At 40.1% G+C, this 26,145-nt stretch overlaps 3 protein-coding genes and 1 pseudogene across 3 annotated transcripts; all 4 read right to left on the bottom strand.

Moving 5' to 3' along the window:
- Window positions 1–1,356: 1,356 nt before the first annotated feature.
- Window positions 1,357–4,805, bottom strand: LOC105098136 (protocadherin beta-15). The gene has a single exon (XM_031449190.2). It carries the CDS (start codon window positions 3,751–3,753, stop codon window positions 1,378–1,380), a length of 2,376 nt encoding a protein of 791 aa, XP_031305050.2. The 5' UTR covers window positions 3,754–4,805; the 3' UTR covers window positions 1,357–1,377.
- A 1,686-nt stretch (window positions 4,806–6,491) lies between these two features.
- Window positions 6,492–9,454, bottom strand: LOC105098137 (protocadherin beta-18). The gene has a single exon (XM_031441914.2). It carries the CDS (start codon window positions 9,279–9,281, stop codon window positions 6,861–6,863), a length of 2,421 nt encoding a protein of 806 aa, XP_031297774.2. The 5' UTR covers window positions 9,282–9,454; the 3' UTR covers window positions 6,492–6,860.
- Window positions 9,455–14,999: 5,545 nt separating this feature from the next.
- Window positions 15,000–18,395, bottom strand: PCDHB14 (protocadherin beta 14). The gene has a single exon (XM_010990750.3). The coding sequence runs from the start codon at window positions 18,093–18,095 to the stop codon at window positions 15,684–15,686; it is 2,412 nt and encodes an 803-aa protein (XP_010989052.3). The 5' UTR covers window positions 18,096–18,395; the 3' UTR covers window positions 15,000–15,683.
- Window positions 18,396–20,195: 1,800 nt separating this feature from the next.
- LOC135319287 (tigger transposable element-derived protein 1-like) lies at window positions 20,196–25,980 on the bottom strand (annotated as a pseudogene).
- Window positions 25,981–26,145: the final 165 nt, after the last annotated feature.

Raw genomic sequence — 26,145 nt, 5'->3', positions numbered from 1 at the left:
CAAAAAATAGCACAGAAGTGATATTACCAGACAAGCATCAGTGAAGTATACTGCCTCTTTTAGTTTTTATCTAAGTACAGTGCTGTAGATAATGCAGGCCATGAAGTACACCGAAGAACACTAGAGTCCTACACCCAAGTACAGTTAATGTGATAAAGCAGCCCTCTACAAGTGGTGTTGGATACCACTGAGAAAGTCTAGTGCAGCCATGTTGGTTATGATTTTCCATGCAGAAGGGTACAGTTACATTAATAACTGAAATCTTTAAAAAAGCTTTAAATATTTTTCATGAACCGAAACATTCAACAAAATATGCACATGAAAAATTATTCAGATACCTTTGCAACTTAAAATTCAGATGCATATTATTCAATAGAGCTGCAGTATGTGAACCCCAAATGTAGAGTTTTAATTTCTTCTTGTAAACAAATTAATCCTAGTGCAGTTCAATGTTACACACTTCTAGCAATGAGAGTAATGCATACATCTTCTGGTGCAGGGCAGCTTAATAAGTTTCAAAGATAGCTCAAGACTCTGTTGGCTTGATGTGTTTTACTTTTTATCCCTAGCATTGATCACCATCTTATATAACATACATGTACCTATTTAATTATTTATTCTCTGTGTAACTCTTGAGTTTGAGAACTTTGTTTTGTTTACTTCTACATCCATCGACATCTAGAAGAGTTCCTGTCACACTGTAGATGCTTAACAAATATTTGTTGAATAGATTAATGAATAAAAAACAATTAATTAAAAAATTCTGATAGATGGATTCTCCTCCCAATGTAGAAGCCCCCTGTTTTGCTGACATCCTTCTTCATTATATGAGCTAGATAAACAAGTCAGTATGGCTTTTTTCTATGCTCTTTTGAGTAGTAATTTGAGATAATTCAGAGTGATCTGAAATGTTTTTTCGTTAAATGGCAAAATCCCCTGGATCCCCTAAGCAAAGGAATATGTTATAAAAAACAAAGTGCATAATAACAAGCTATAATGACCCTACAAATAAGGTATACATCTCTTCTAGAACACATTTTACACTGTCAATGTTATTTTACACTAAAGCTATTATGACACAAATAATATTCAAAAACTTTCTTATGTAGAATTTATCATTTCTGTTATACACTCCAAAAACTACAATTTGGAAATATCCTCAATTATTCTCAAAATTATATATTCTAACAAAAGCTTGTACTTTTCTCTTGTATATGCTCAAAGAAAATGTCTAATTACCTTAAGGAGGAAAGTGAAATCAACAACTAAACAAAACCCCAAGAGAGTCTATATGAACCAAAAAGCTAATGGAAACAGTATATTTAGAAAATATTTTCATTCCAAATGCTCTGAAAAACCAACAGATTCTTAATTGAATCAAAAACCATTTACAAAATTTGAGTTTTCCTCTACATCATTCACAGACCCCTGACGATTAGAGGCAACAGATTTCAGAAACTTAAACTCGCTGGTCCCAATACCTCGGCTCAGACACACCTCATACTGGTAGCTGTGGGACAGGGTGCCGGTGCCGCTGACGTCCACCAGGTGGCCCGGGAAGGGGCCCTCGGGCACCGAGCAGCGACCCGCCCGCGCAGCCCCGCCCCGCCCGCACAGCCGCACCGCCACGAACACCAGCACCGAGAAGAGGAAGAGCGACGACACGGACGCCAAGGCCACCACCAGGTAGACGGTGAGCGGGTCGGCCGGCGCCGCGGCCGCCGCCTCCGCTTCCGCTTCCGGGGGCGGCAGGTGGGGCTGCGAGAAGCCGTCCACCAGCAGCACGTGCAGCGTGACGCTGGCCGACAGCGGCGGCTCGCCATTGTCCTTGACCAGCACCAGCAGCCTGTGCCTGGCCGCGTCGCGCTCGCTCAGCGGCCTGGCCGTGCGCACCTCGCCGTTGTGCGCCCACACGCCGAACAGCCCGGGCTCCGTGGCCTTGAGCAGCTGGTACGACAGCCAGGCGTTCTGGCCCGCGTCGCCGTCCACCGCCACCACCTTGGTCACCAGGTAGCCCGGCTCGGCCGCCCTGGGCAGCAGCTCGGTGCAGGGCGCCGAGGTGTTCTGCAGCGGGTACAGCACGAAGGGCGCGTTGTCGTTGTCGTCCTCCACGAGCACGCGCACCAGCGCCTGGCTGCTCAGCGGCGGCGAGCCGCGGTCGGCGGCGCCCACGCGGAACTCGAAGGCGCGCAGGGCCTCGTAGTCCAGGGACCGCAGGGCGAACAGGTGGCCGTTGTCGGCGTTGATGGACACGAGGGAGGCCAGGGGCACGTGCGGGTCGGCGGGCGGCAGCAGCGAGTAGGTGACCTGGGCGTTGGCGCCGGCGTCTGTGTCTGTGGCGCTGACGGTGCCGATGTGCAGGGCGGGGCTGTTGTTCTCGCGGACCCGCAGGGTGTAGGAGGCCTGGGTGAAGGCGGGGGCGTTGTCGTTGACGTCAGACACCAGCACGGTTATGTTGTGCTCCGTTTTCAGCTTTGGGGTTCCCAGATCTGTGACCGTGATGGTTATGTTATATTCAGCTTTGGTCTCTCTGTCCAGCGCTCCTTCTGTTACAAGCTTGTAGAAATTCTCAATGGAAGGTTTTAGAGTGAAGGGAACATCCTGTTGAATGTAACAAATCATCCTTCCATTTTCCCCAGAGTCTCGGTCTTGAACACTGAAAAGAGCTATGGTAGTCTTGGGGGAATTTTCCGGGATAAGGCTTATAAGTGAAGCCACTGTCAGTTCTGGACTGTTGTCATTTATATCCACCACTTGTATTTTGACCATGCATTTTCCAGAAAGACCTGCCCCATCAGAGGCCTTAATATCTACCTCATATGACATAATTTTTTCAAAATCAAGTTTCTTAATTATTTTAATTTCTCCTGTTAGTTCATTAAGTGCAAATGTCTTAGTAATCTCTTCATCAGCATAAAAAAATGAGTAGAATACTTCTCCATTTATTCCCGTGTCTAAATCTCTAGCAGAAACAGTGACAATAAGGGATCCCAGGGTACTGTTTTCCAGGATCTGCACATGATAGACTGGGTGCACAAACTCAGGGGCATTGTCATTGATGTCCAAGACATCAACGAGGACCAGTGCAGTCCCAGTTTTAGGAGGAGCTCCACCATCTACTGCGGTGAGGGTTAACCTGAGCTCAGGCTGCTCCTCTCTGTCTAGAGCTTTGAGCAGAACCAGCTCCGGGTACTTTCTGCCCTCACCACCAATGCGGGTAAGAACGTGGAAATGAGAGTTGGGGTAGACGGTGTAGTTCTGAATGTTATTGATGCCTACATCCAAATCTTGTGCATTTTTTAGGGGAAACACAGTCCCTGGGAGAGTATTTTCCAGAATTTTCAAAATCATTTCTGTCTCTGGGAACACAGGGGAATTGTCATTTATATCATTAACCAAAAGCTTAAACCTATATACCTCCAAAGGTTCTTTCAGTAACACTTGGAATTGCAGCACACAAGGCTCAATGTGGCCACACAGTTCTTCCCGATCCAGTTTCTCATTTACTTGTAAATCTCCAGTCTGAAGGTTCAGCTGAAAATGTCTTTTGTGATTACTAAAAACGACCCGAGCCCTCCTCCAAGACAGCTCTCCTACCCCTAGCCCTATATCCTTTGCTAGATTGGCCACAAAAGAACCTCTGTCGGTTTCTTCTGCGATGCTGTAATCTTCCTGCTCCGCGCAAGTCTGAGCCAGCAAAACAAAGAGAAGAACTTGCCTTAGTTTAGGAAAGCGCTCCCTTTCAGTCTCCATTTCTCCAACAGCAAAAGCCTTTAGGGTCCGGGTGCCTTTTGGGTCTGTAAGCAATGTGCTCTGGCAGTCAATCCTTGCCGCAAGAAAGTTCCGTTAAGATTGCTCTTCTGTTAGATAGGTCTGTGTGTGACTGCCAAAACAGTAACCATCCGCAGGTCTGTTTTTTGCAGCCTTAGCTTACAGCGCCACCATGTGTTGTACTTAGACCTAGTTTGCTGAAAATGCTACAAAACGTACTCCACTTACTTAGATTTATGCACACATGCACACATACAACAAACCACGGGTTGTATGTGGGGTGACTAACACACAAAGACAAACTATGGGTAACATATGGGGTGGATTATAAATAAAAATGGTAACTTCTGTTTTCCTGTGAGATTATGAATGTGGAAATGGTGCCAGACACTTTGAGAATGGTGTAAGAACAAAGCTAACTTTATTTGTTTACTCAACAAATGCTTATTGATTTCATATTATATATCAGGCACTGTGCTAAGTTCTGGAAATACAAGTATATTCTCTGGCCCCATGGAGTTTACAATACTATATTGTATAGTCTTGTGTTCTGGGGGGAAATTGAGTAGAAAAAGATGTGCAGCTATCAGTCTATTCCTAAAGAAAGAATAAATACCAATAAACTCAACTCATAGCTAGCACAGTAGATGAAGAGATTCATTCATTATGTTTCACCATATCAACATAAGTGATAGACCAGCTAGAATTGGTCTATTATACAAACTCAACAGGCAGCTTAAGGGGTTGTGGATAACCTGTTTGTAAATATTGTCTAAGGGGAATATCTCTGTACATCTGTGAGCATATTGCATTGACTTGTTCCATTATCCAAACAATTTGTAAAGAGCTTCTACAGTTATTCCTAAAACTAAGATTCATACATGTTGAACCTGAGATTCACCTTAGCATGGAACTGAAGTTCTTTTTCTCCTAAGGATGGGAAAAACATCTTGGAGTGGAGGACCTGTGGTCTCCCCAGTTGCACCAAAATTTGGACAGTATTTTAATAATAATGTTTAAATAATGGACAGTGTCATACATTCTGGCACTCCAATTACCTGGCTAACTGGGAAAACAATGTGAGCCAAGTGTAAAAGTTGTGTTGCGTATTGATTTAATTAAGGTACAGATAACTCAAATTGATACTATATTTTAAAATGTTTTGCTCTACACCATGCAATAAATTTGATTTAGTAAGCTTTCAAAATGTGAGAACATGCTGGTCAAATTGAAAATCTGATAATTTTCCTCAAGGAAAGATCTTGGTCATGGATTTAAATTCTTTATTATAGAATTAGATGTTCAAGAAAATGTGGCCTTAAGTACTAATGATAGAAGCTGTTTCCTATGTCAGTAAGCAAATGGATCAAAATTAGTTTTTTATTCCCATCTTTCAGATAAATTTTCTCCTTGTTTTCTCTTTTAAGGAGAAAATTTTAAGCCCATCAACTTGGCAGAGAGCTTGAAATGTTTTTCATGAGGCTTTCTAGTAGACTATGTGTCAATCAAATTATAGTTATTACCATTAATGAAATAATGAATCAACCTATATGATCTATAAATCAGATTATTTAATTTACATTAAATGATAAAATATTTATTCCATATTGAACTCATTAAATAATTTTTAAAAGAAAGAGGTGCTAAGGAGGGTATGATGATCCTGAGAAAATGTATGGACATCCAAATAATAACAATTTCAGTGTTACTTTTAAAAACTGATCCTGGGGCACATAAAATATTGAAGAGAAACTTGGTAACAAGATATTCTATAAAACCTTTTGTAACAATTTTCCGTCGAAAGACCTCATAAATTATTTACAAAATTTTGTAGAAAAATTCTCTAGTATAGATTAGTTATCTTTAAGCTTGCACATTTTTATTCCATTAATTGATTAAGTTAATATTAGATGCATGCAATAAAAGACCTGGGTTTGATACTATACAGTCTAATTGAGTACTCAAGGTTGTATGTATCTTTTCTGTCACTTTTTGTTTCCAGAAATGCACCCCTCCCCAAGATAGGTTAAACAGAGGAGTTCTATTATTAAGAAACTAGAGTGTTACTGTATAACTCAAGGACAATTTGACATGGGGGACTTAGAAAAACTGAAATCAAGAACTGACAGATCTAGCACCAAGCAGCTGTCTTAAGTCTACTGTTTTTTAGGCTTCGGATTCCTCCACTCCCTTGTTCCTTCTCACTGTTACTCCTTCATTCCCTTCCTTACTCCCTTTTTGCTTCCCTCTCTAGATGCCATTCTGTGATGCCAGCTTACATAAGTATAAACATGGCTACCTCAGCCTATGCTTAACATTTACTTCCTAGTTACAAGCAATCAAGAAAAAAAAATAGATGAACTATACCTTAATTACAAATTTAGGGGCTTGGAGAATGTGCCCATTCCCACTTTAATCAGGAGTCTGTCACTGGACCAATCAAAAATGGCCAGGAGAGGTAAAGAAAAGTAGAATAAGCATCTCAGTATTGATTACCTCTCTTGGGTAGTACCAAGAAGTTTCTAGACAAGTATGGGCTGAGTATATATCTTAATCCAAACAAGATTAGAACTTATCTTACTGTAACAGCATCTAGTAGCAACATACTTATGAAGAAAAATACCTGAAAGCAGAAAAATTCTCTGACATATTTGGCAGAAAAATGAAATGTAAAGATTATATTTTTTTAAAAAACCTGAAAACATAAAAAAATGCATGTTTTTTATTCCTACCATCCATTTTCCTCTATAATAATACTATATCAAACATGGAAAAATTGTCTTGATGAGAGGTTCTGGAGTCCATAACACCCAGAGAATGACTGAGCCAAGTGTGCAATTAAGTTGAATAGAAACTGCTGTATATCTGAATAAATTATTTGAGGTTGCATTTTGAAAGAAAGACTAAGCAAATCCTAGCTCCCTTCGTTTTTTCACGGTTAATGAGCAGAGAATAGATTTAAATTATTGAAATTTCTCAAAACTCTTAAGTAAAATGAAGTTACCCAAAATGTAATTTTGCATTACAATGAATACATTTTTACAAAGAAACAGCACTCATTCTAAAAGTTCTGCATGATAATAAAATCTCTAATTTAAATCAAAGCCATTCAGAAAGGTGTGGCTTTCCTCCCTTTCAGTGCCCTGGGGCGGGAATTTAGGGATAACGGGTTTAAGGAATTTCAACTCGCTGGTCCCAGTACCTTCGGTCAGACGCACCTGGTACTGGTAGCTGTGGGACAGGGTGCCGGTGCCGCTGACGTCCACCAGGTGGCCCGGGAAGGGGCCCTCGGGCACCGAGCAGCGACCCGCCCGCGCAGCCCCGCCCCGCCCGCACAGCCGCACCGCCACGAACACCAGCACCGAGAAGAGGAAGAGCGACGACACGGACGCCAAGGCCACCACCAGGTAGACGGTGAGCGGGTCGGCCGGCGCCGCGGCCGCCGCCTCCGCTTCCGCTTCCGCTTCCGGGGGCGGCAGGTGGGGCTGCGAGAAGCCGTCCACCAGCAGCACGTGCAGCGTGACGCTGGCCGACAGCGGCGGCTCGCCATTGTCCTTGACCAGCACCAGCAGCCTGTGCCTGGCCGCGTCGCGCTCGCTCAGCGGCCTGGCCGTGCGCACCTCGCCGTTGTGCGCCCACACGCCGAACAGCCCGGGCTCCGTGGCCTTGAGCAGCTGGTACGACAGCCAGGCGTTCTGGCCCGCGTCGCCGTCCACCGCCACCACCTTGGTCACCAGGTAGCCCGGCTCGGCCGCCCTGGGCAGCAGCTCGGTGCAGGGCGCCGAGGTGTTCTGCAGCGGGTACAGCACGAAGGGCGCGTTGTCGTTGTCGTCCTCCACGAGCACGCGCACCAGCGCCTGGCTGCTCAGCGGCGGCGAGCCGCGGTCGGCGGCGCCCACGCGGAACTCGAAGGCGCGCAGGGCCTCGTAGTCCAGGGACCGCAGGGCGAACAGGTGGCCGTTGTCGGCGTTGATGGACACGAGGGAGGCCAGGGGCACGTGCGGGTCGGCGGGCGGCAGCAGCGAGTAGGTGACCTGGGCGTTGGCGCCGGCGTCTGTGTCTGTGGCGCTGACGGTGCCGATGTGCAGGGCGGGGCTGTTGTTCTCGCGGACCCGCAGGGTGTAGGAGGCCTGGGTGAAGGCGGGGGCGTTGTCGTTGACGTCGGACACCAGCACTGTTATGTTGTGCTGGGTTTTCAGCCTGGGAGTCCCCATGTCTGTGACGGTGATGGTGATATTATATTTGGCTTTGCTCTCTCTGTCCAGTGGGCTCTCTGTTACCAAGGTGTAGAAATTTTTGAAGGTAGGCTTCAAGAGAAAGGGAAGATCTTCCTGAATTGAGCAAACCATCCTCCCATTGTCCCCAGAGTCTTGGTCTCGTAGACTAAAAACAGCGACCACCATTTCAGGCGACGAATTTTCTGGGATGGGACTGGCAAGAGATGTTATGACTATTTCTGGTGGGTTGTCATTCACATCTACAACATGAACTAACATTGATGATTTTCCCGAAAGGCTACCACCGTCAATGGCCTGAATATTTATTGTATAAGATTGAATTAACTCAAAATCCAGAAGCGCTTTTAAACGGACTTCACCAGAAATTGGATGGATTTCAAATGTTTTCCGTATGTCTCTGGAGACGTGGGAAAATGAATAAGATAGTTCTCCATTTATTCCTGCATCTATATCTGTAGCAGACACCTTGACAACCAAGGAGTTCAGAGGGCTGTTTTCTGGTACCAGAACCTCATAGAGGGGCCTCTCAAACTCTGGGGCATTGTCATTGATATCTAAGACCAACACACGCACCAGTGCAGTTCCAGATCTGGGCGGAGACCCACCATCCAGGGCTGTTAGCGTTAATTTAAGTTCAGGCTCCTTTTCTCGATCAAGAGATTGGTCCAGTAACAGCTCTGGGTATTTTCTGCCCTCGTCACTGTCTTGCAGTTTAAGGTGGAAATGAGGATTGGGGCTTAATGTGTAGTTTTGGACACCATTCTTCCCTATATCCAAGTCCTGAGCACTATCCATCTGGAATGAGGTTCCTGGAGCAGTACTTTCTGAGATTTTCAGAAGTATATGTTTGTCTAGGAATGTGGGAGTGTGATCATTTATGTCTTTGACCCAAAGCTCAGCCCGAAAAAATTGCAAAGGATTTTCAAATAATACCTGGAAATGCAATATACATGGCTCAGTGAAATCGCAAAGTGCCTCCCGGTCCAGTTGCTCATTTAAGAGCAAGTTGCCAGTCTGCTGATCTAAAAGCAAGTATGGCTTATAGTCGTCAAAGATGACTGTGGCTCCCCGTGCAGCCAGGTCTTCCACACCCAAACCTATGTCTTTCACCACGTTGCCTATAAAGGATCCGATCTCCGTTTCCTCTGCCACAGAATAGTGCCAGGTCTCTGAACACACCAAAGACCCTCCCAGGAAAACAAAGAAAAGCAGCACTTGCCTTATCTGCTGAGGGCTCACTTCTCCCGGCTCCATGGCTCCCTGGCCAAACATCGTTCCTCAGAAATATTTCAGGTCAGTCTCAAACAGCTCCTTTCACCTATCAGCCTGACCACTGGGAATTTATAGAGTTGCAATCCTGTGGCGAAGGGCTTCTTGGCTCCCTAGCTTTCTCTTGGAAGCCTCTTTTTATCACCACTGCTTCTCCAGCACTCTCGGTTCCACTGGTTCACGGAAACCAGAGCATCTGATGATGCAAAATTTCCCCATCTTATCCTGCAGCGCCACCATGCGACTCTGTAGATTCTTATGTTTTAAACAAAGTCAAGTAAATTTGAGAAAAAATATTATTTTATCTTTTATGTTGATGACTCTGAATTATATTTTCTCCTATATTCCTCTTTTGTGAGTTTTGTTCTTTGTGATATGTGATGCTGTTACTATTCAGTCTTTAACTCAATAAACCACAATCTCTAGAGCTGTGGTAGATATAAAAAGCGTATTTAAGCTATAGTCCCAACCTCAAATAAGTTATGATCTCTCTGGAAAGACAATATATAAAACAATTAAAAATAGGACTCTTTAATGTAATTTGCTTAGTAAGAGGTTTCCCAGAAAATTGCAAATGGGAACCAGAGGTGTTAGTCATCTCTAGGTATCAGCAAATACACTTTGAAAAGACAGGATAAAGTCATGTACTTGAAACTGAACCTGGTATATGCAGATAATTGTTTTGCAGAGGCTGGACACTTCAGGCTAGGTAAATGGCACTTTTTATTTAGGGTTACTCCATAAGTGACTTACCTGGCAGCAGTAGAAAGTAAATGCTTAATAGTAGTTAATAAAGTAAGACATGTCCAGTTTCTGTCAACATTTTTAAAACGTTGAACAAACTAGAACCCAGTTTAGTTGTGGAACTAAATTCCGTTTTGTATACTCAGGCCTTAATTTGTTCAGCAAATATTTATTGAGTACATGCTTTGTGCTAGGCATGGTGATTAGTGTCAGGGATAGAGTAGTAAATGGACATAGTTTCTACCCTGAAAGATGAAGGCAGAAAAGTGATCAGACATTTAAAATGGAGCATAATGAATGTCATGATAGCAAAAGTTTATACTAATGTAAGAGCATAGATGAGGGTCATCTAACCAGAATTTGGATGTACAAGAGAGAAAACTTTTCTGGAAAAAATCATGCTCTAATTTGATACATGAAAAGTGAGTATGAGTAATCCAAATAAAAATTGGATATGGAGTAAAATTTCCAACAAACTAAAAACAGGATTTTGCAAATTCAAAATTAAAGAAGTGTTTTAGAAGAAATGAAATAGTATCGTTATGGCTGAACCATAGAGCAAGAGGAGAGAAATGGTGAGAGTTGAGATAGGAAAGATCAGCAAACATTCTGTAAGCCATGCCAAGGCATTTAGACTCTACATCAGTAGAAATGCAAGATTATTAAAGTGTTTTAAATAGAAAAGTGACATGAGCATGTTTTCATTTTTCAAAAGATCACCTTGTTTCAGAGTTGAGGATAATCACAGAGGAGTATGACTAGAGGCAAGGAACAGACTAGAATTTATTGCATTAATACAGGTAAGAGGTGATATTGCTCTCACTTAGAAATGTGGTAATAGAGTTGTATTAGAACAATAAAGATAAAATGTGGTGATACAAAATGTGATGATAGATTAGACATAGAGGGAGTAGAATAAGAAGTGAAAATGTGTTTTTTTCAGGCTTTGGGAACTGAGTGAGTGCTGGTGCTATTAACAGAATAAACATGGGAAGAGGAGAAGAGAGGAACATGTGTAGAGCTGAAAAAGATGTTTGATTTTGAGGAAGATAAATATTTAATTTAAAACATGTTGAATTTGAGATGTCCATACAGCATCTGTCTATATAAGCAGTTATGTAAATGATCATATATTACATAAATTGAGAAAAGAGGTTTGAGCTGCAGAGACAAATTAGGATTTATTGGTATAAGTGGTGACTGAAGCCCTTTTAGAAAGAATGTAAGTTGTAGATTAAGAGAAGTGTGTTTAAAGTTGTGATTTCAGAGATGCAGCTCTAAGAGACTACCATCTCCATAAAGAGATCATGGTCATAGGTCTATTAGACTAGAGTAGAAGTGATGTCACTAGAGATGAAGAAGGCTAGAAACAGAGTATGTCAGACTCCTGGACTCAGAATTGTGGCGAGGGATGGATAGAGGAAAACTTTAAGTTATATTTGAAAAATATCTTTACACCACTTTTCTCCCATGATCTTGATTGATTTAAAAATCAAACTGACATCCAGTTGATTTGATTGTCTCATCTGATGACTCATGTGCAAAGACTATTTAGGTTGGAAGGTTTGCTAATTTCTTTCAGCACATTGAAGCTATATTACTTTTAGTTTCCATTGCTACTGTTGAGAAATCGTCAACATGGAACATAGCTTTCAGTCTGTCATATGTTTAAAGATTAGATGTCTTTTTCTATGGCTTATCTTTTTTTTTAATAAAAAGATTTCTCCTTGTCCTTCTGATATTTCACAATGATGTTTCCAGGTATGGTTATCTTTTATTTATCCTGTTAGGTTTATTTGGGTCTCTTGAATCTCTGCATTGATGCTTTTATCAATTTTGGACAGTTTCCAGCCATTATTTTTTCAAATATTGTTTCTGATCCAATCTTTATCATCTCTCCTAGAATTCTGGTTAAATAAATGTCAAATATTTTTACTCTGTTTTATGTTTCTAACAATTTCCTCTGTATTTTTCATCTTATTAACTCTCTGAGCTGCATGAAGGATAAATTAGATTCTGATCTTTCACTCTACAAATTCTTTATTTGGTTGCACCTAGTTTTTTATTAAATCTTTTATTCAGTTTCAAATTTTGATTTTCATATTTTTTCAGTTCTAAGAATTCTATTTGGTTCTTTTCTAATATTTCACATTTTATTATTTCTCATTCCTTGTATATTTTCAAGTATAATTTTTATTTCAGTTAAAGTTGTTAGCACATTATAGACTGTGACTGTTAATTAAAATATTTGAAGTGTTTGCCAGTTTATTTCTGTGTTCTTTGTTTTCTGCTGGCTCTCACTCATGGTGTCTTACTTCCTTGTGCATGTAATTATCTATGTTCAGGTTAAGAACATAAAATTATATGAATAATTCTATACTTAAGATGAATAAGCCTTCTTTCATAGAAGGTTACATTTGGTTCTCTCAGGATCTGGGAGTACTACCTGTCAATGACCACCTTAAATCAAGTTCAGTGCTAAAAATCAAGTACAAAGTTGAAATTCCACACAAGGGCTCATTCATTTCCAGTTTATTTTTACCCTAAAGGTGTAGTACTTAGGAATCTATATTTATTAATGTGAGGATCTTCTATTAGCTTCTCATTTTGTTAGGCTTTGATTTCCTTCCCCATACACACCATCAAAATAGAGGTTCACATTTCCCAGGATTCCACTTGTTCTCAGGGAAAAAGTAGATTTGGGGCTAATTTATCTCTGTGAGTTACCTTTAAACATTGTCTGTGACCTGACAGTATATTAGTGTCTTATTAGCTAATTTTTTTTCAGTGGAAGTGTGGTCTACGTAATCTAAACGACCCTTATTAAAAATGTACAATCTCAAGGGTATTGCTGTGTCTCAAAATCACAAGTAAATTCTTAGCTTTCTTGGGGTATGGGCAATTGATCTTGAGAAGACAGAAGTAAGATGTATTTTTAAAGCAATTTCAATTAATCAGTACTAAATCAACTCTATAATGCTGCAATCAATTTAAACAATCTCTTGGAAGAAACAGTTTCTGCCATTGACACTGATATAGCTCATACTTCTCTCTGAACCCCTATGTAGAAATACACATTTTCTTTCTTACATATGTTCCTTCTTTACTTCCAACATGTATGTTTATATATTTGTATATTTCTACATGTATGATATTATGCATTTTATGGATATATATAGGCACTGTACTATAAATCTCAGTCTCTTTCTTCCTTTTAAACATTTGGAATTTATCCATGTGGTTGTACACCTAGTTCACTCCTTTTGATCACTGCATAGTAGTCCTTCACAGACCTGTTTTCACATTTATCAATTGCTTTACCAATGAATCTATACGTAGACTCCTATTCTCTGTTTTCCCAAGATGAGCATTCTCATGCATATGTGTAAGAAGTAGAATTGCTGGGTCACAGGATATGTACATACTAAATACTACTGAAACTCCCTCAAAATGGTTTGTATATGCAATTTCCTTTGGGTCCACTTGATTTTATCCAAATTTCTCATCTTTACTAATTCTATGGGTATAAACTGGTGTCTTATTTTATCTTGTGTATCACCAACTAATGAGTTTGACCATCATTTCATGTTTTTTTCAGACATTCTATTTTCCCCCTTTTTGAATTACCTTTCCTTTTTGAATTACCTTTCCTTTTTGTCCTTTTAAAAAAATCCTATTGGCTCTCCTGACTTCTTGATTTTTGCTGATCTCCAAGAGTTATTTGAATAATCTAAATATTCATCCTTCTCAGTTATAATGCTGCAAGTAGCACCTCCTGTCTGTCATCTGCTAGCTTGACTGGACTATCCTCTAGTTTTGAGGTAGTACTATTTGTCAATTTTTATCTTTATTATTTGCACTTATAAAGCCTTGTTTAAGAAACTGAAACCAATACTAAAGTCATAAAGATATTTTTACTGAGATTTATCACAATTTTTCCAACTAAAATATTTCAAATTCACCTCTTAAATCCATATAAAGTTTATTTTTATGTGGCATGAGATAAGAATTTTGTATCTTTATAAAGGAATCCAATTTTCCCAGTAACATTGCTAAGTAATCAGTCTGTCCCAACCCCACCTGCCAGTGATTTTGATACCTCTTCAACCATGACCATGCTTTCTTATACAAAAGGATCTGACTGTGGATTCTATTCTATCTGGTAGTCTACAAGTTTGTTCCCAAATTATTCAAATAGGATATTTTGTACTCATCTACTGATTCTTATGCATAAGCAGCATAAGATTTGCTTCTTATGACTGACAGATAAAGAGGGCCCAAACATTCTTTTTCACTAAATGTCTATTTAAATAAAATTCTCACAACTAGTCAATAGCTGTTGCAAGACAAAACCAGTAAAAATCGCATGAAGCAAAGAAAAAAATTCTTAGGGAAATTGGAGTTTCTTTCACCCATTTCACAATATCAAGCAAAACTGCATTTTACTACTTCATTTAGCCTATAAATTTTTTATGAGAGAAATTACAAAAATGTGTATGCACACTGGCTCTATCCACACTACATTCCAGTTACCAAAATTTCTGTTGAACTGTCTGTCCACTTATAGATTGGAGACATAATTTGGAACACTATGAGGCATTTATAAATCACTAATACAGATCCATTCATTATTTGTGGATATGTGGGAGATGTCACAAAGTATTAAGGATTTTTTATATTTACTTTGAAAAATAAATAGAAAAGTGAACCTAATTTATTTCTTTAACAGTTTGAATTTTCATTTCAATTTCTTAAGAAGTTTTTATCTTTACTCTTCTGATGGAGGAGTATTTTACTCAGGATGATACCTACTAGTTACATAATGTAAACAATATAGAATAATACAAATTTAAACTAGCAAATGTGGTATAATAAAAGAAAACAAGAATAGCAATATCAAATCCCAGAACATTGTAAGACTCCTGCCCCAAAACAGCATCAATGACAACAAAAAAGGAAAATTACTTAAGAAATCAGTAATTTTCAATGGGGTCACTTTTATTTTGTCATAAAGTGAATTCTTGAAAACCATTATGTAACAAAAAGCAAATAAGTTACCCTACTACTGAATATGGAGAGGTAGCACTTTTATCTTTTATGATGAAAATTTTTAAAGGTAATAGTGCAATAAAATCCATTATACTTTAAACTTACATATGTGTATATATATGGTAGAAACATTATGCTGTACACCAGAAACTGACACATCATTGTAAACTGACTATAATTCAATAAAAAAAGAATGCAAAAAATCCAATATACTTTACACCCAGATTCAACAGCATTTTTAATTTTGCTTTATCTATGCTTTGATGAAATGTCTATAAGTGAATTACACATACTGTGGCATTCCCTCTTACTACTTCAGTTTGTACCTCCAAATAATAACATCGTTTTGCATAACAATGCCGCCAAAAAATCACACAAATATTAGTAATACCCCTATTAATATAATATTTTGACCAAATAAGTGAAAACGTAGAAGATAGGTGATTTCCCCGTGTCATTATAGCAACCAATAAAGATTGTTAAAGCAACTGTGAGGGAACATGAGAAATGATAATATATGCAACTACAGTACAACCTAAGACCTATTACAGATTGACAAAAAAGATCTGCAGTTTGCCAATAACAAAGATTGTAAGTTCAAAATAAATTATTTTATTTATCATTGAATCCAAAGCTAATCCTAAAGTTCTCTTTTTCCCCTGTATGCCTACCGGTGTCTTGGGCTGCAGGGTTAGGGATAATTGGCTTCAGGAACTTGAACTCGCTGGTCCCTGAATCTCCTCTCAGACGCACCTGGTACTGGTAGCTGTGGGACAGGGTGCCGGTGCCGCTGACGTCCACCAGGTGGCCCGGGAAGGGGCCCTCGGGCACCGAGCAGCGACCCGCCCGCGCAGCCCCGCCCCGCCCGCACAGCCGCACCGCCACGAACACCAGCACCGAGAAGAGGAAGAGCGACGACACGGACGCCAAGGCCACCACCAGGTAGACGGTGAGCGGGTCGGCCGGCGCCGCGGCCGCCGCCTCCGCTTCCGCTTCCGCTTCCGGGGGCGGCAGGTGGGGCTGCGAGAAGCCGTCCACCAGCAGCACGTGCAGCGTGACGCTGGCCGACAGCGGCGGCTCGCCATTGTCCTTGACCAGCACCAGCAGCCTGTGCCTGGCCGCGTCGCGCTCGCTCAGCGGCCTGGCCGTGCGCACCTCGCCGTTGTGCGCCCACACGCCGAACAGCCCGGGCTCCGTGGCCTTGAGCAGCTGGTACGACAGCCAGGCGTTCTGGCCCGCGTCGCCGTCCACCGCCACCACCTTGGTCACCAGGTAGCCCGGCTCGGCCGCCCTGGGCAGCAGCTCGGTGCAGGGCGCCGAGGTGTTCTGCAGCGGGTACAGCACGAAGGGCGCGTTGTCGTTGTCGTCCTCCACGAGCACGCGCACCAGCGCCTGGCTGCTCAGCGGCGGCGAGCCGCGGTCGGCGGCGCCCACGCGGAACTCGAAGGCGCGCAGGGCCTCGTAGTCCAGGGACCGCAGGGCGAACAGGTGGCCGTTGTCGGCGTTGATGGACACGAGGGAGGCCAGGGGCACGTGCGGGTCGGCGGGCGGCAGCAGCGAGTAGGTGACCTGGGCGTTGGCGCCGGCGTCTGTGTCTGTGGCGCTGACGGTGCCGATGTGCAGGGCGGGGCTGTTGTTCTCGCGGACCCGCAGGGTGTAGGAGGCCTGGGTGAAGGCGGGGGCGTTGTCGTTGACGTCGGACACCAGCACTGTTATGTTGTGCTGGGTTTTCAGCCTGGGAGTCCCCATGTCTGTGACGGTGATGGTGATGTTGTACTCAGCTTTTTCCTCTCTGTCTAGTGCTTTTTCTGAAACTAGAGTGTAAAAGTTCTTGAAGGTCGGTTTCAGAAAAAAAGGGAGGTCATCTTGAATAGAGCAAACGATCCTTCCATTTTCACCAGCATCTTGGTCTCGGACACTAAAAAGAGCCACAAGGGTCTCTGAGGCGTTCTCTGGAATTATTTTTGTAATTGATGACATGATCACTTCTGGTGGATTGTCATTTATATCTATTACTGTAACCAGAAGAGTGCATTCTTCCGAAAGACCCCCACCATCTGTTGCCTGAATTTTTATCGTGTAGGACTGTATTACTTCAAAATCCAGGCGTAATCTCAAATGAACTTCCCCAGATACTGGATTGATTTCAAATGTTTTACGAATATCTTCTGCTGCATGCACAAATGTGTAAGATATTTTCCCATAATTTCCTGCATCCAAATCCTTAGCAGAGGTGGTGATAATCCAAGAGCCAACAGGTGTGTCCTCCAGGACCTGCACCTCATAGAGTCTCTGAGGAAACTCTGGGGCATTGTCATTGATGTCCAAGACTTTGATGAGAACCAAAGTTGTCCCAGACCTGGGTGGGGATCCACCATCCAGTGCTACAAGTGTTAATCTGAGCTCAGGCTCCTCCTCATGATCTAATGCTCTGTGCAGGACCAGTTCTGGGTATATCTTTCCATCTTCATTGTCTCGAATTTTTATGTAGAAATGAGAATTAGGGACAATTGTGTAGTTTTGGAGACCATTGCTTCCTACATCCAAATCTTGGGCACTCTCCATTTGGAATGTGGTTCCAGTAGTGGTACTTTCTGATATTTTAATAAGTATTTCCTTGTCAAGAAACGTAGGGGAGTGATCATTTATATCTTTGATATGCAGCTCAGCCCGAAAAAACTGTAAAGGGTTTTCCAGTACCATCTGAAAATGTAGCACACAGGGCTCCTTGGAGCCACACAGCTCTTCCCGGTCCAATTTCCCACTTAGGAGCAAATCCCCAGTTAGCAAATCGAGGTGCAAATGCTTTTCATTATCATCAGATACTACCCTGGCCTCCCGTGAGGAGAGCTCCTCCACCTCAAGCCCCAGATCCCTTGCCAAATTGGCCACAAAATAGCCAATTTCTGTTTCCTCTGCTACAGAATAGCGCACTAACTCAGGACCCGCCTGAGACAATCCCAGCAAAACAAAGAGAATCAGGACTTGCCTTTTCCATAGAACGAATGCTTCTCTGGTCTCCATGGTTCTTTCAGGAAACCTCTTTTGTGGAAAAATTTAAGTTCCGCTCTAATTTGCAAGCTGAAGCTCTGATATTTTTTTAAGTTGGAAACTCCTGGAAGGTTACGTTCTGTAGGTGAAGCTCTCTTCTCTGTCGGTTAGATGTTTTCTGTTCCCCTGAATAATGGAGCCCACAGTGTCGTAGAAGCAGTTTTCATCCTATCCTGCAGCGCCACCATGTGTCTCTATGAATTTTTTTCAGTAATTTTATTTCTCTTTGAACAAGTAATTCATAAATACATCTGGAGTGTTTTAAAGCGAATTCCAGACATCATGTATTTTTACTTCTAAATACTTCACTAAGTATCTCTAATAGATAAGGACTTAAAAATATACATTATATGCTATCACAATCAACAAATTTAGCAGTAATTCCTGGTTATAATTTATACTCAGTCTGTGTTTGGTATTCTCCAAAATATTTTTGTTTGTTTGAATCAGCATCCAGACAAGGTTCACACAGTGCATTTAATTATCATTATTTTGAATGTCTGACAAGAAGAAATCATTAGCGTGTCCTGAAATGAGGAAATGATATTTTATTCAGGCCATTTCTTGAATAATAGCAAATATATTCTCCTCTACACTCTTGTAAATACTTGTAGATTTCAGTCAATTATAAGTAATGTCATTACTTTTTCACTTGTATATTTAAAAAAATACACACGTAAGGACATGACGTTGTCTTGATGGAGCTCACAGGCTAGAAAATTTGGCAGGCAAGTAATTAAAAAGTAACAATGTGTGCATAGGTAAATAGTCATATAGAAATACCTAGAAAGGACATCTTATACCTAGGAAGCAGCATTTCATAGTGGTTATGAACACAGATTCTGGATCCAAAATTTCTAAATTAGAATCCTAGTTCTGCTACTCACTATCTTCAGTCTCAGGCAAATTATGTACCTCTGCCTCCTGATCTGTAAAATAGGGGTAATAACAGTGCTTATCTACTAGGATTATTATCATAGGAATCTAATGAGTTAATATTTACAAAGTGGTTAGTAAGTGTTAGTTAAGTGTCTGTTAAGATAAACTAAATAAATCTAACCCATATTTTTGGACATCAGTGAAACCTTTCCTAAAGTAGTGAACTACAAGTTGTAACCTGAAGGAGCTATCCAGGAGAAGGAGTGTTCTAAACAGATTACTTTGGAACAGAGAGAAGTTAAGTATGCACTGAACTTTAAACCATGGAAAGGGAGAATTTTAAAATGAGACTGGGGTAAAAAGAAGAGTGAGGATGTAAACAATTATATGGGTTATATCATGCATTTTAAAATTTATCCTAGAGGCAATTAAAATACAATGTAGGATTTTAAACATTTGATTAACATAACTGCACCTTCATTTTTGAAAAATCAAAATTGGTGGAAATATAGTGAATCAGTTGCAGATGATGACTGGAATCAGAGAGACCAATCAGGAGATGATGTAGCCTGGATGAGGGTAATGCTAGTGTGGATGGAGAAAAGAAGGATGATTAGAAAGACATTTAGGAGATAAAAATATTTAAGACCCAATGATAGATTGCATGGAGAGGAAAAGAGTAAAGACTCAAGGACGATTAATACAACTCTAGGCTGGGTACTGGATGGTTAGTGTGTCATTCACTAAGGCAGGGAATGCTGAAAAACCAACCAAGATTGAAATGGAAAAAGATAAAATTAGTTTGGGACATGAGGATATTAAGGTAAGTGCCTGTGGAATATGTGTGTGTGTGTGTGTGTGTGTGTGCGCGCGCATGCACGTGTGTGTGTACATATATAACCGAAACATAGGAAACAAATCTGGGGTGGAGATTTGGACTTCGGGATTCATCAGCATATACAAGCATACCTCAGAAATATTTTGGGTTCTGTTCCTGTATCACTGCAATAAAGCAAATGTCCCAATAAGGTGAATCACATTTTTGTTTCCCAGTGCATATAAAAATTATATTTACACTATACTGTAGTCTGTTAAGTGTGCAATAGCATTATGTCTAAAAATACAATACACATACCTTAACTTATGAATACTTCATTGCTAAAAATGCTAACCATCATCTGAGCCTTCAGCACGTCATAATGGTTTTACTGGTGGAGGATCTTGCCTCAGTGTTGATGGCTGCTGACTGATCAGGTCAGTGGTTGCTGAAGGATGGGGTGGCTGTGGCAATTTCTTAAAATAAGACAATAAAATCTGCTTCATCAATGAACTCTTCCTTTCATAAACAATTTCTCTGTAGCATGCAATGCTGTTTGATAGCATTTTACCCACAGTAGTTCTTTCAAAATTGGAGTCAATCCTCGCAAACCCTATTGCTGCTTTATCAACCTAGTTTATGTGATATTCTAAATCCTTAGTTGTCATTTCAGTGATCTTCACCAGGAGTAGATTTCATCTCAAGAAACCACTTTCTTTGCTCATCCGTAAGAAGCAACTCCTCATCTTTGAAAGTTTTATCATGAGATTGCAGCAATTCAGCCACATCTTCAGGCTCTACTTCTAGTTCTCTTGCTATTTGCATCACATATGCAGTTACTTCCTTCCCTGAAGTCTTGAATCCCTCAAAGTCATGAGGGTTGAAATCAACTTCTTCCAAACTATTGTTAATCTTGATATTTTGATCTCTTTCAATGAATCGTGAACTTCTTAATGGCATCTAGAATGGTGAATCCTCTCTGAAAAATTTTCGACTGACTTTGCCCATTATAGAAATCACCATCTGTGGCAAGATATTACCTTACAAAATACATTTCTTAAATAACGAGACTTGAAATTCAAATGGCTCTTTGATCCATGGGCTGCAGAATGGATGCTTGTGTTAGCAGGCATGAAAACAATATTAATCTGTTTGTACATCTCCATCTGAGCTCTTGGGAGACCAGATGCATTGTCAATGAGCAGTAATATTCTGTAAGGAACCTTTTTTTTTTTTTTCTGAGCAGTAGTTCTCAACAGTGGGCTTAAATTCAGTAAACCATATTGTAGACAAATGTATTGTTAACCAGGCTTTGTTATTCCATTTATAGAGCACAAGCAGAGTAGATTTCACATAATTCTTAAGGAAACTAAGATTTTCAGAATGGGCAATATGCATTGGCTTCAACTTCGAGTCACCAGCTGCATTAACAAGATAGTCACCCTGTCCTTTAAAGCTTTGAAGCCAGGCATTGACTTCTCTCTAGCTGTGAAAATCCTAGATGGCATTTTTTCCCAACATAAGGCTGTTTCATACACATTAAACATCTGTTATGTTTAGTCACCTTCATGAATTGTCTTAGCTAGAGCTTCTGGATAACTTCCTGCAGCTTCTAAATCAGCACTTGCTGGTTCACTGTGCACTTTTATGTTCTGGAGATGGCCTCTTTTCTTAAACCTCATGAACCAACATGTGCTAGCTTCATTTTTTTTTCCTGCTGCTGCTTCCTCACTTCTCTCAGCTCTCAAAGAACGGAAGAGAGTTAGGGCCTTGTTCTGGATTAAGCTTTGGCTTAAAGGAATGTTGTGTCTGGTTTGATCTTCTATTCAGACCATTAAAACTTTCTTAATATCAGCAATAAGACTGTTTCACTTTCTTATCATTCATGTGTTTACTGGTGTAGCACTTTTAATTTTCTTCAAGAACATGTCCTTTGTGTTCAAAACTTAGCTGTTTGGTGCAAGAAACCTAGCTTTCAGCCTGTCTCATCTTTTAGCATGCCTTCTTCACTGGGCTTAATCATTTCTAGCTTTTGATTTAAAGTGAGAGACACCTGACTTTTTGTTTTACTTGAATACTAAAAGCAAATTGTAGAATTGTTAATTGGCTTATTTTCAATATTGCTGTGTCTCAGGGAATAGGGAGGCCCAAAGAGAGAGAGAGGGGTGGGGAATGGCCAGTTTGTGGAGCAGTCAGAACACATGCAACATTTATCTGTTAAGTTCATTGTCTTATATAGGTGCAGTTCATGATGCCCAAAATCAATTACGATAGTAACATCAAAGATCACTGATCACAAGACAATATACTATAAACCTTCTAGAAGAAAATGGACAAAACATTCTCTGACATAAATCTTAGTGATGTTCTCCTAGGGCAGTCTACCCAGGCAATAGAAATAAAAGCAAAAACAAATGGGACCTTAATAAACTTATAAGCTTTTGCACAGCAAAGAAAACTAAAAACAAAAAGACAACCTACAGAATGGAAAAATATTTGCAAGTGATTTGACCGACAAGGGCTTAATTTCCAGAATATACAAACAGCTTATATAGCTTAACAACAACAACAACAGCAACAACAACCACCAATCCAAAAGTGGGCAGAAGACCTAAACAAGCAATTCTCCAGTGAAGACATACAGATAGCCAACAGGCACATGAAAAAATTCTCAATATCGCTAATTATCAGAGAAATACAAATCAAAACTATAATGAGGTATCACCTCATACAAGTCAGAATGGCCATCATTAAAAAGTCCACAAACAATAAATTCAGGAGAGAGTGTGGAGAAAAGGAAACTCTCCTGCACTGTTGGTGGGAATGCAGTTTGGTGCAGCCATTATGGAAAACAGGATGGAGATTCCTCAAAACATTAAAATATAGACTTACCATATGATCCAGCAGTCCCACTCCTGGGCATATATTTGGAGGAAACTAATTCAAAAAGATACATGCACCCCAATGTTCATAGCAGCACTATTTACAATAGCCAGGACATGGAAACAACCTAAATGTCCATTGACAAATGATTGGATAAAGTAGTTGTGGTATATTTATACAATAGAATACTACTCAAACATAAAAAATGATAAAATAATGCCATTTGCTGCAACATGGATGGATCTGGAGATTGTCCTAAGTAAAGTAAGCCAGAAAGAGAAAGAAAAATACCATATAATATCACTTATATGTGGAATCTAAAAAAAAAAAAAGACACAAATGAACTTGTCTACAAAACAGAAACAATCACAAACATAGAAAACAAACATATGGTTATAGGCAGGGAAAGGGATGGGAAGCAATAAATTGGAAGTTCAAGAATAGCAGCTACTAACTACTATATATAAAATAGATAAACAACAAGTTTATACTGTATAGCACAGAGAACTACATTCAATATCTGGTAGTCACATATAATGAAAAAGTATATGAAAAGGAATATAGGTATGTATATGTATGGCTGAAACATTATGCTGTACACCAGAGATTGACATAACATTGTAAACTGACTCTACTTAAATTTAAAAAGACTAAAAAAATCACTGATCACAGATCACCGTAACAAATATAATAAAAAATACCCAGTACCTCCATCAAAAGTAAATAAATAAACCTAATTACCCCATCCAGAATTTTAAAAATACGATAAAAATGAAAAGTTTGAAATAATGTGAGAATTACCAAAATGTGACACAGAGACACAAAGTGAGCAAATGCTGTTGGAAAAATGGTTTTGATAGATTTGTTCACTGCAGGAGTGCCACAAACCTTTAATTTGTAAAACACACCTTATCATTGAAGTGCAATAAAGCAAAGTAGTAATTGAAACCATGAAATCTCTAAGAGAACCAAGCAAAGTGTGTCAATTAAGAGTAAGAGAGGCTTAGCACAGAACTCTGAGAAACATCTTCATTTAGAGGAGAGGTAAGGAAGTATCTTTTAAAAGATAAGGAAAGCCCAGAGTTCAGAATCATGAAATCAAAAACAAACAGCATTTCCAGGAGATGAAGATCAACAGTAGAACAAAAGATCAAATGCTTCAAAAAACTCAAGAAAAAGTAGTATTAAAATGGTCATTGGATTTAAAGAGATGGTCATTATGGAGGACTCTGATATATGCCAGCCAGAATCTGTTCTCCTTTTGTTTATAGTAATCAAACTGTTCCCAGGCACATGGTGACTCAGCCTCCCTTATAGTTAGGTGTGGCTAATTAAGTTCACACAGATTGTTAACAGAATTTTTGTTTGCCACTCCTGGGTCTGGAATGGAAGACCTCTGGATGTGTCTCTTCCCTCCTAGACAGCTAGAACCCAGATGTGGCAGTGACCGTGCTACAGGCATGTAGATTATGATATTGCACTAGGGAATGTAAGAGCAATTACTTGGAACAAAATTTGGCTCCAAAAGGACCGCGAGGAGCAAAGCTGCTCTATCTACCCAGTTATCAGTTACATTGTGGCCATTACAAGAAAGAGACACAATTTTATAAGCCACTGTGTCATTTTATCACTACTTATACAGAAATCTTTGATGAGCTTTACAATAGCAATTGTCAGTAGAGTGGTTATGATGAAAATTAGACTGTACTGGATTGAAAAGTGAGAGGGATAAGAAAGTAAAAATGGAATCCTTTTGAGAAATGCAGCTGTAAAAGACGTAAATCAGTATCTGGAGGGTAATTTAGATTCAAGAGGGTTTTTTAAGCCTAGAGAAACTTGAACTTATTTTAAATGCTGATTTGTAGTTTTGAGTAGAGAGGGAGAAAATTAAGATTCAAAAGAAAGGATATAATCAATGTGAAGCCCCTAGAAAGTGGTTAAAGATAGGATCCCACAAATATACTAAGGAATTGGACTTAGGTGGGAAGGACCTCAGCAGAGAAAATTATAGTACATATGCTATCAAGAGAACAGGTTTGGAGAGAGGAAATTGAGATAATTTCCATCTGATGGGTTATATTCTCTCTGTAAGGAAGTTCAAATGCTAGAAGGATATGTAAGTAGTAGGGTGAGAAGTTTAATGTAAGTAAGTTTGAAGTAGTTGCTATGGAGAATAAAAGAGAAAGCTGTTTATGAAAATGTAAAAGGATTTCTTGACTGTGAAAGCCCAATTAAGTTTGGATGTGATAAACTTAGTGGCAATAGTATTGATAATTTTCTAAGTTTTGTTTTATGGAGTGCAGCTTCCCAGGTGTAAGAGAAGAGGAAGGTGATAATTATATTCATTTCACGTGGAGTTTCATCAGGTGGTGAAGGAAATCCTTTAGAGAAGGAACACTGAACAGTATTGAGAATATGAGTATGTGAGTTATTGGGAGTGGTAAAACAGGGAATCAGCTAGATGGGAAGGAAATTAAAACAGGAGGGAGCTAATAGGTAGTAGCAGCAGCATGGAATGGAGGTCTTGATAAGGTCAAGACAAGATGTGATAGGAGTAAAAAGATGAGAGGGTTAAAGGCATAGAAGTTTGTGTTCTTGGAGATATTTGAAATTATTTCATAGACTGAACAGTTCTGGGTGGTGAAAAAGTACAGCATGACTGAACTGGAACAGAGGTCAGAGAGTCCATGTTAGGTTAATCACTGGATGCAGGAGTGGTAGAGATACTTGAGGTAGAAGGGAGATGAGAACAATGTGTTTGTAAGTGAAAAATGTCCTTATGTCCTTTCTTTCCCATGCTCTTGGCAAATGCCAACCTAAATTGTTATTTAGTTCTTATTGGTAATGGTTTTCAAGAAAATCCACTCTGGGAGGCTGGGCAGTCTCTTGCATTTCCATTTGACAAGTGACCTTTTCCCATTGGATCACCTACAGTCCTTTAATATAAAATTGGCTGATACAATTTGATTCCTATGTACTGGTTTAAATTTAACTATAAATGAGGTATTTTATGCATAAGAGTAAAATTTGTTTTTAGCAATACATTTTAAGAGAACTGGTTGGTTATTTGTATCTGGGCATCTGAGCTCTTGAAGGCCTGGCCTCTCTCCGTTAGAGTCAGGAAACACATAGTTCATTCCATAATTAGACAAGTCCTCCTGTTCAGATAGCTGGAAAAACTCAAGGCAACAGGACAAGTACCTGACCCTTTTCTCTGCTGTTGGACCTGTTAGGTTTTTCTGCTTGAGCTGTTTGAAATGCCCTTGTCCCCTCCCCCATTATAGATGAGAGAGGTCCAGCTTACTTGGGACACAGGCTGCTAGAACAACCCCACCTTCATTTTTGACAGCCTGTAACACTGTACATCTCTTTAAGCCAGTGATCCTCCATCTTTTCCCCACTAAATGCAGTAAAGATAGGAGGTAACCTTAATACTTAACTTAG

Source organism: Camelus dromedarius, chromosome 3, assembly GCF_036321535.1.
Source record: "Camelus dromedarius isolate mCamDro1 chromosome 3, mCamDro1.pat, whole genome shotgun sequence".
Taxonomy (NCBI): Eukaryota; Metazoa; Chordata; class Mammalia; order Artiodactyla; family Camelidae; genus Camelus; species Camelus dromedarius.
The sequence above is the reverse complement of the archived record's forward strand: the minus strand, read 5'-3'. Positions and strand labels throughout refer to the sequence as shown.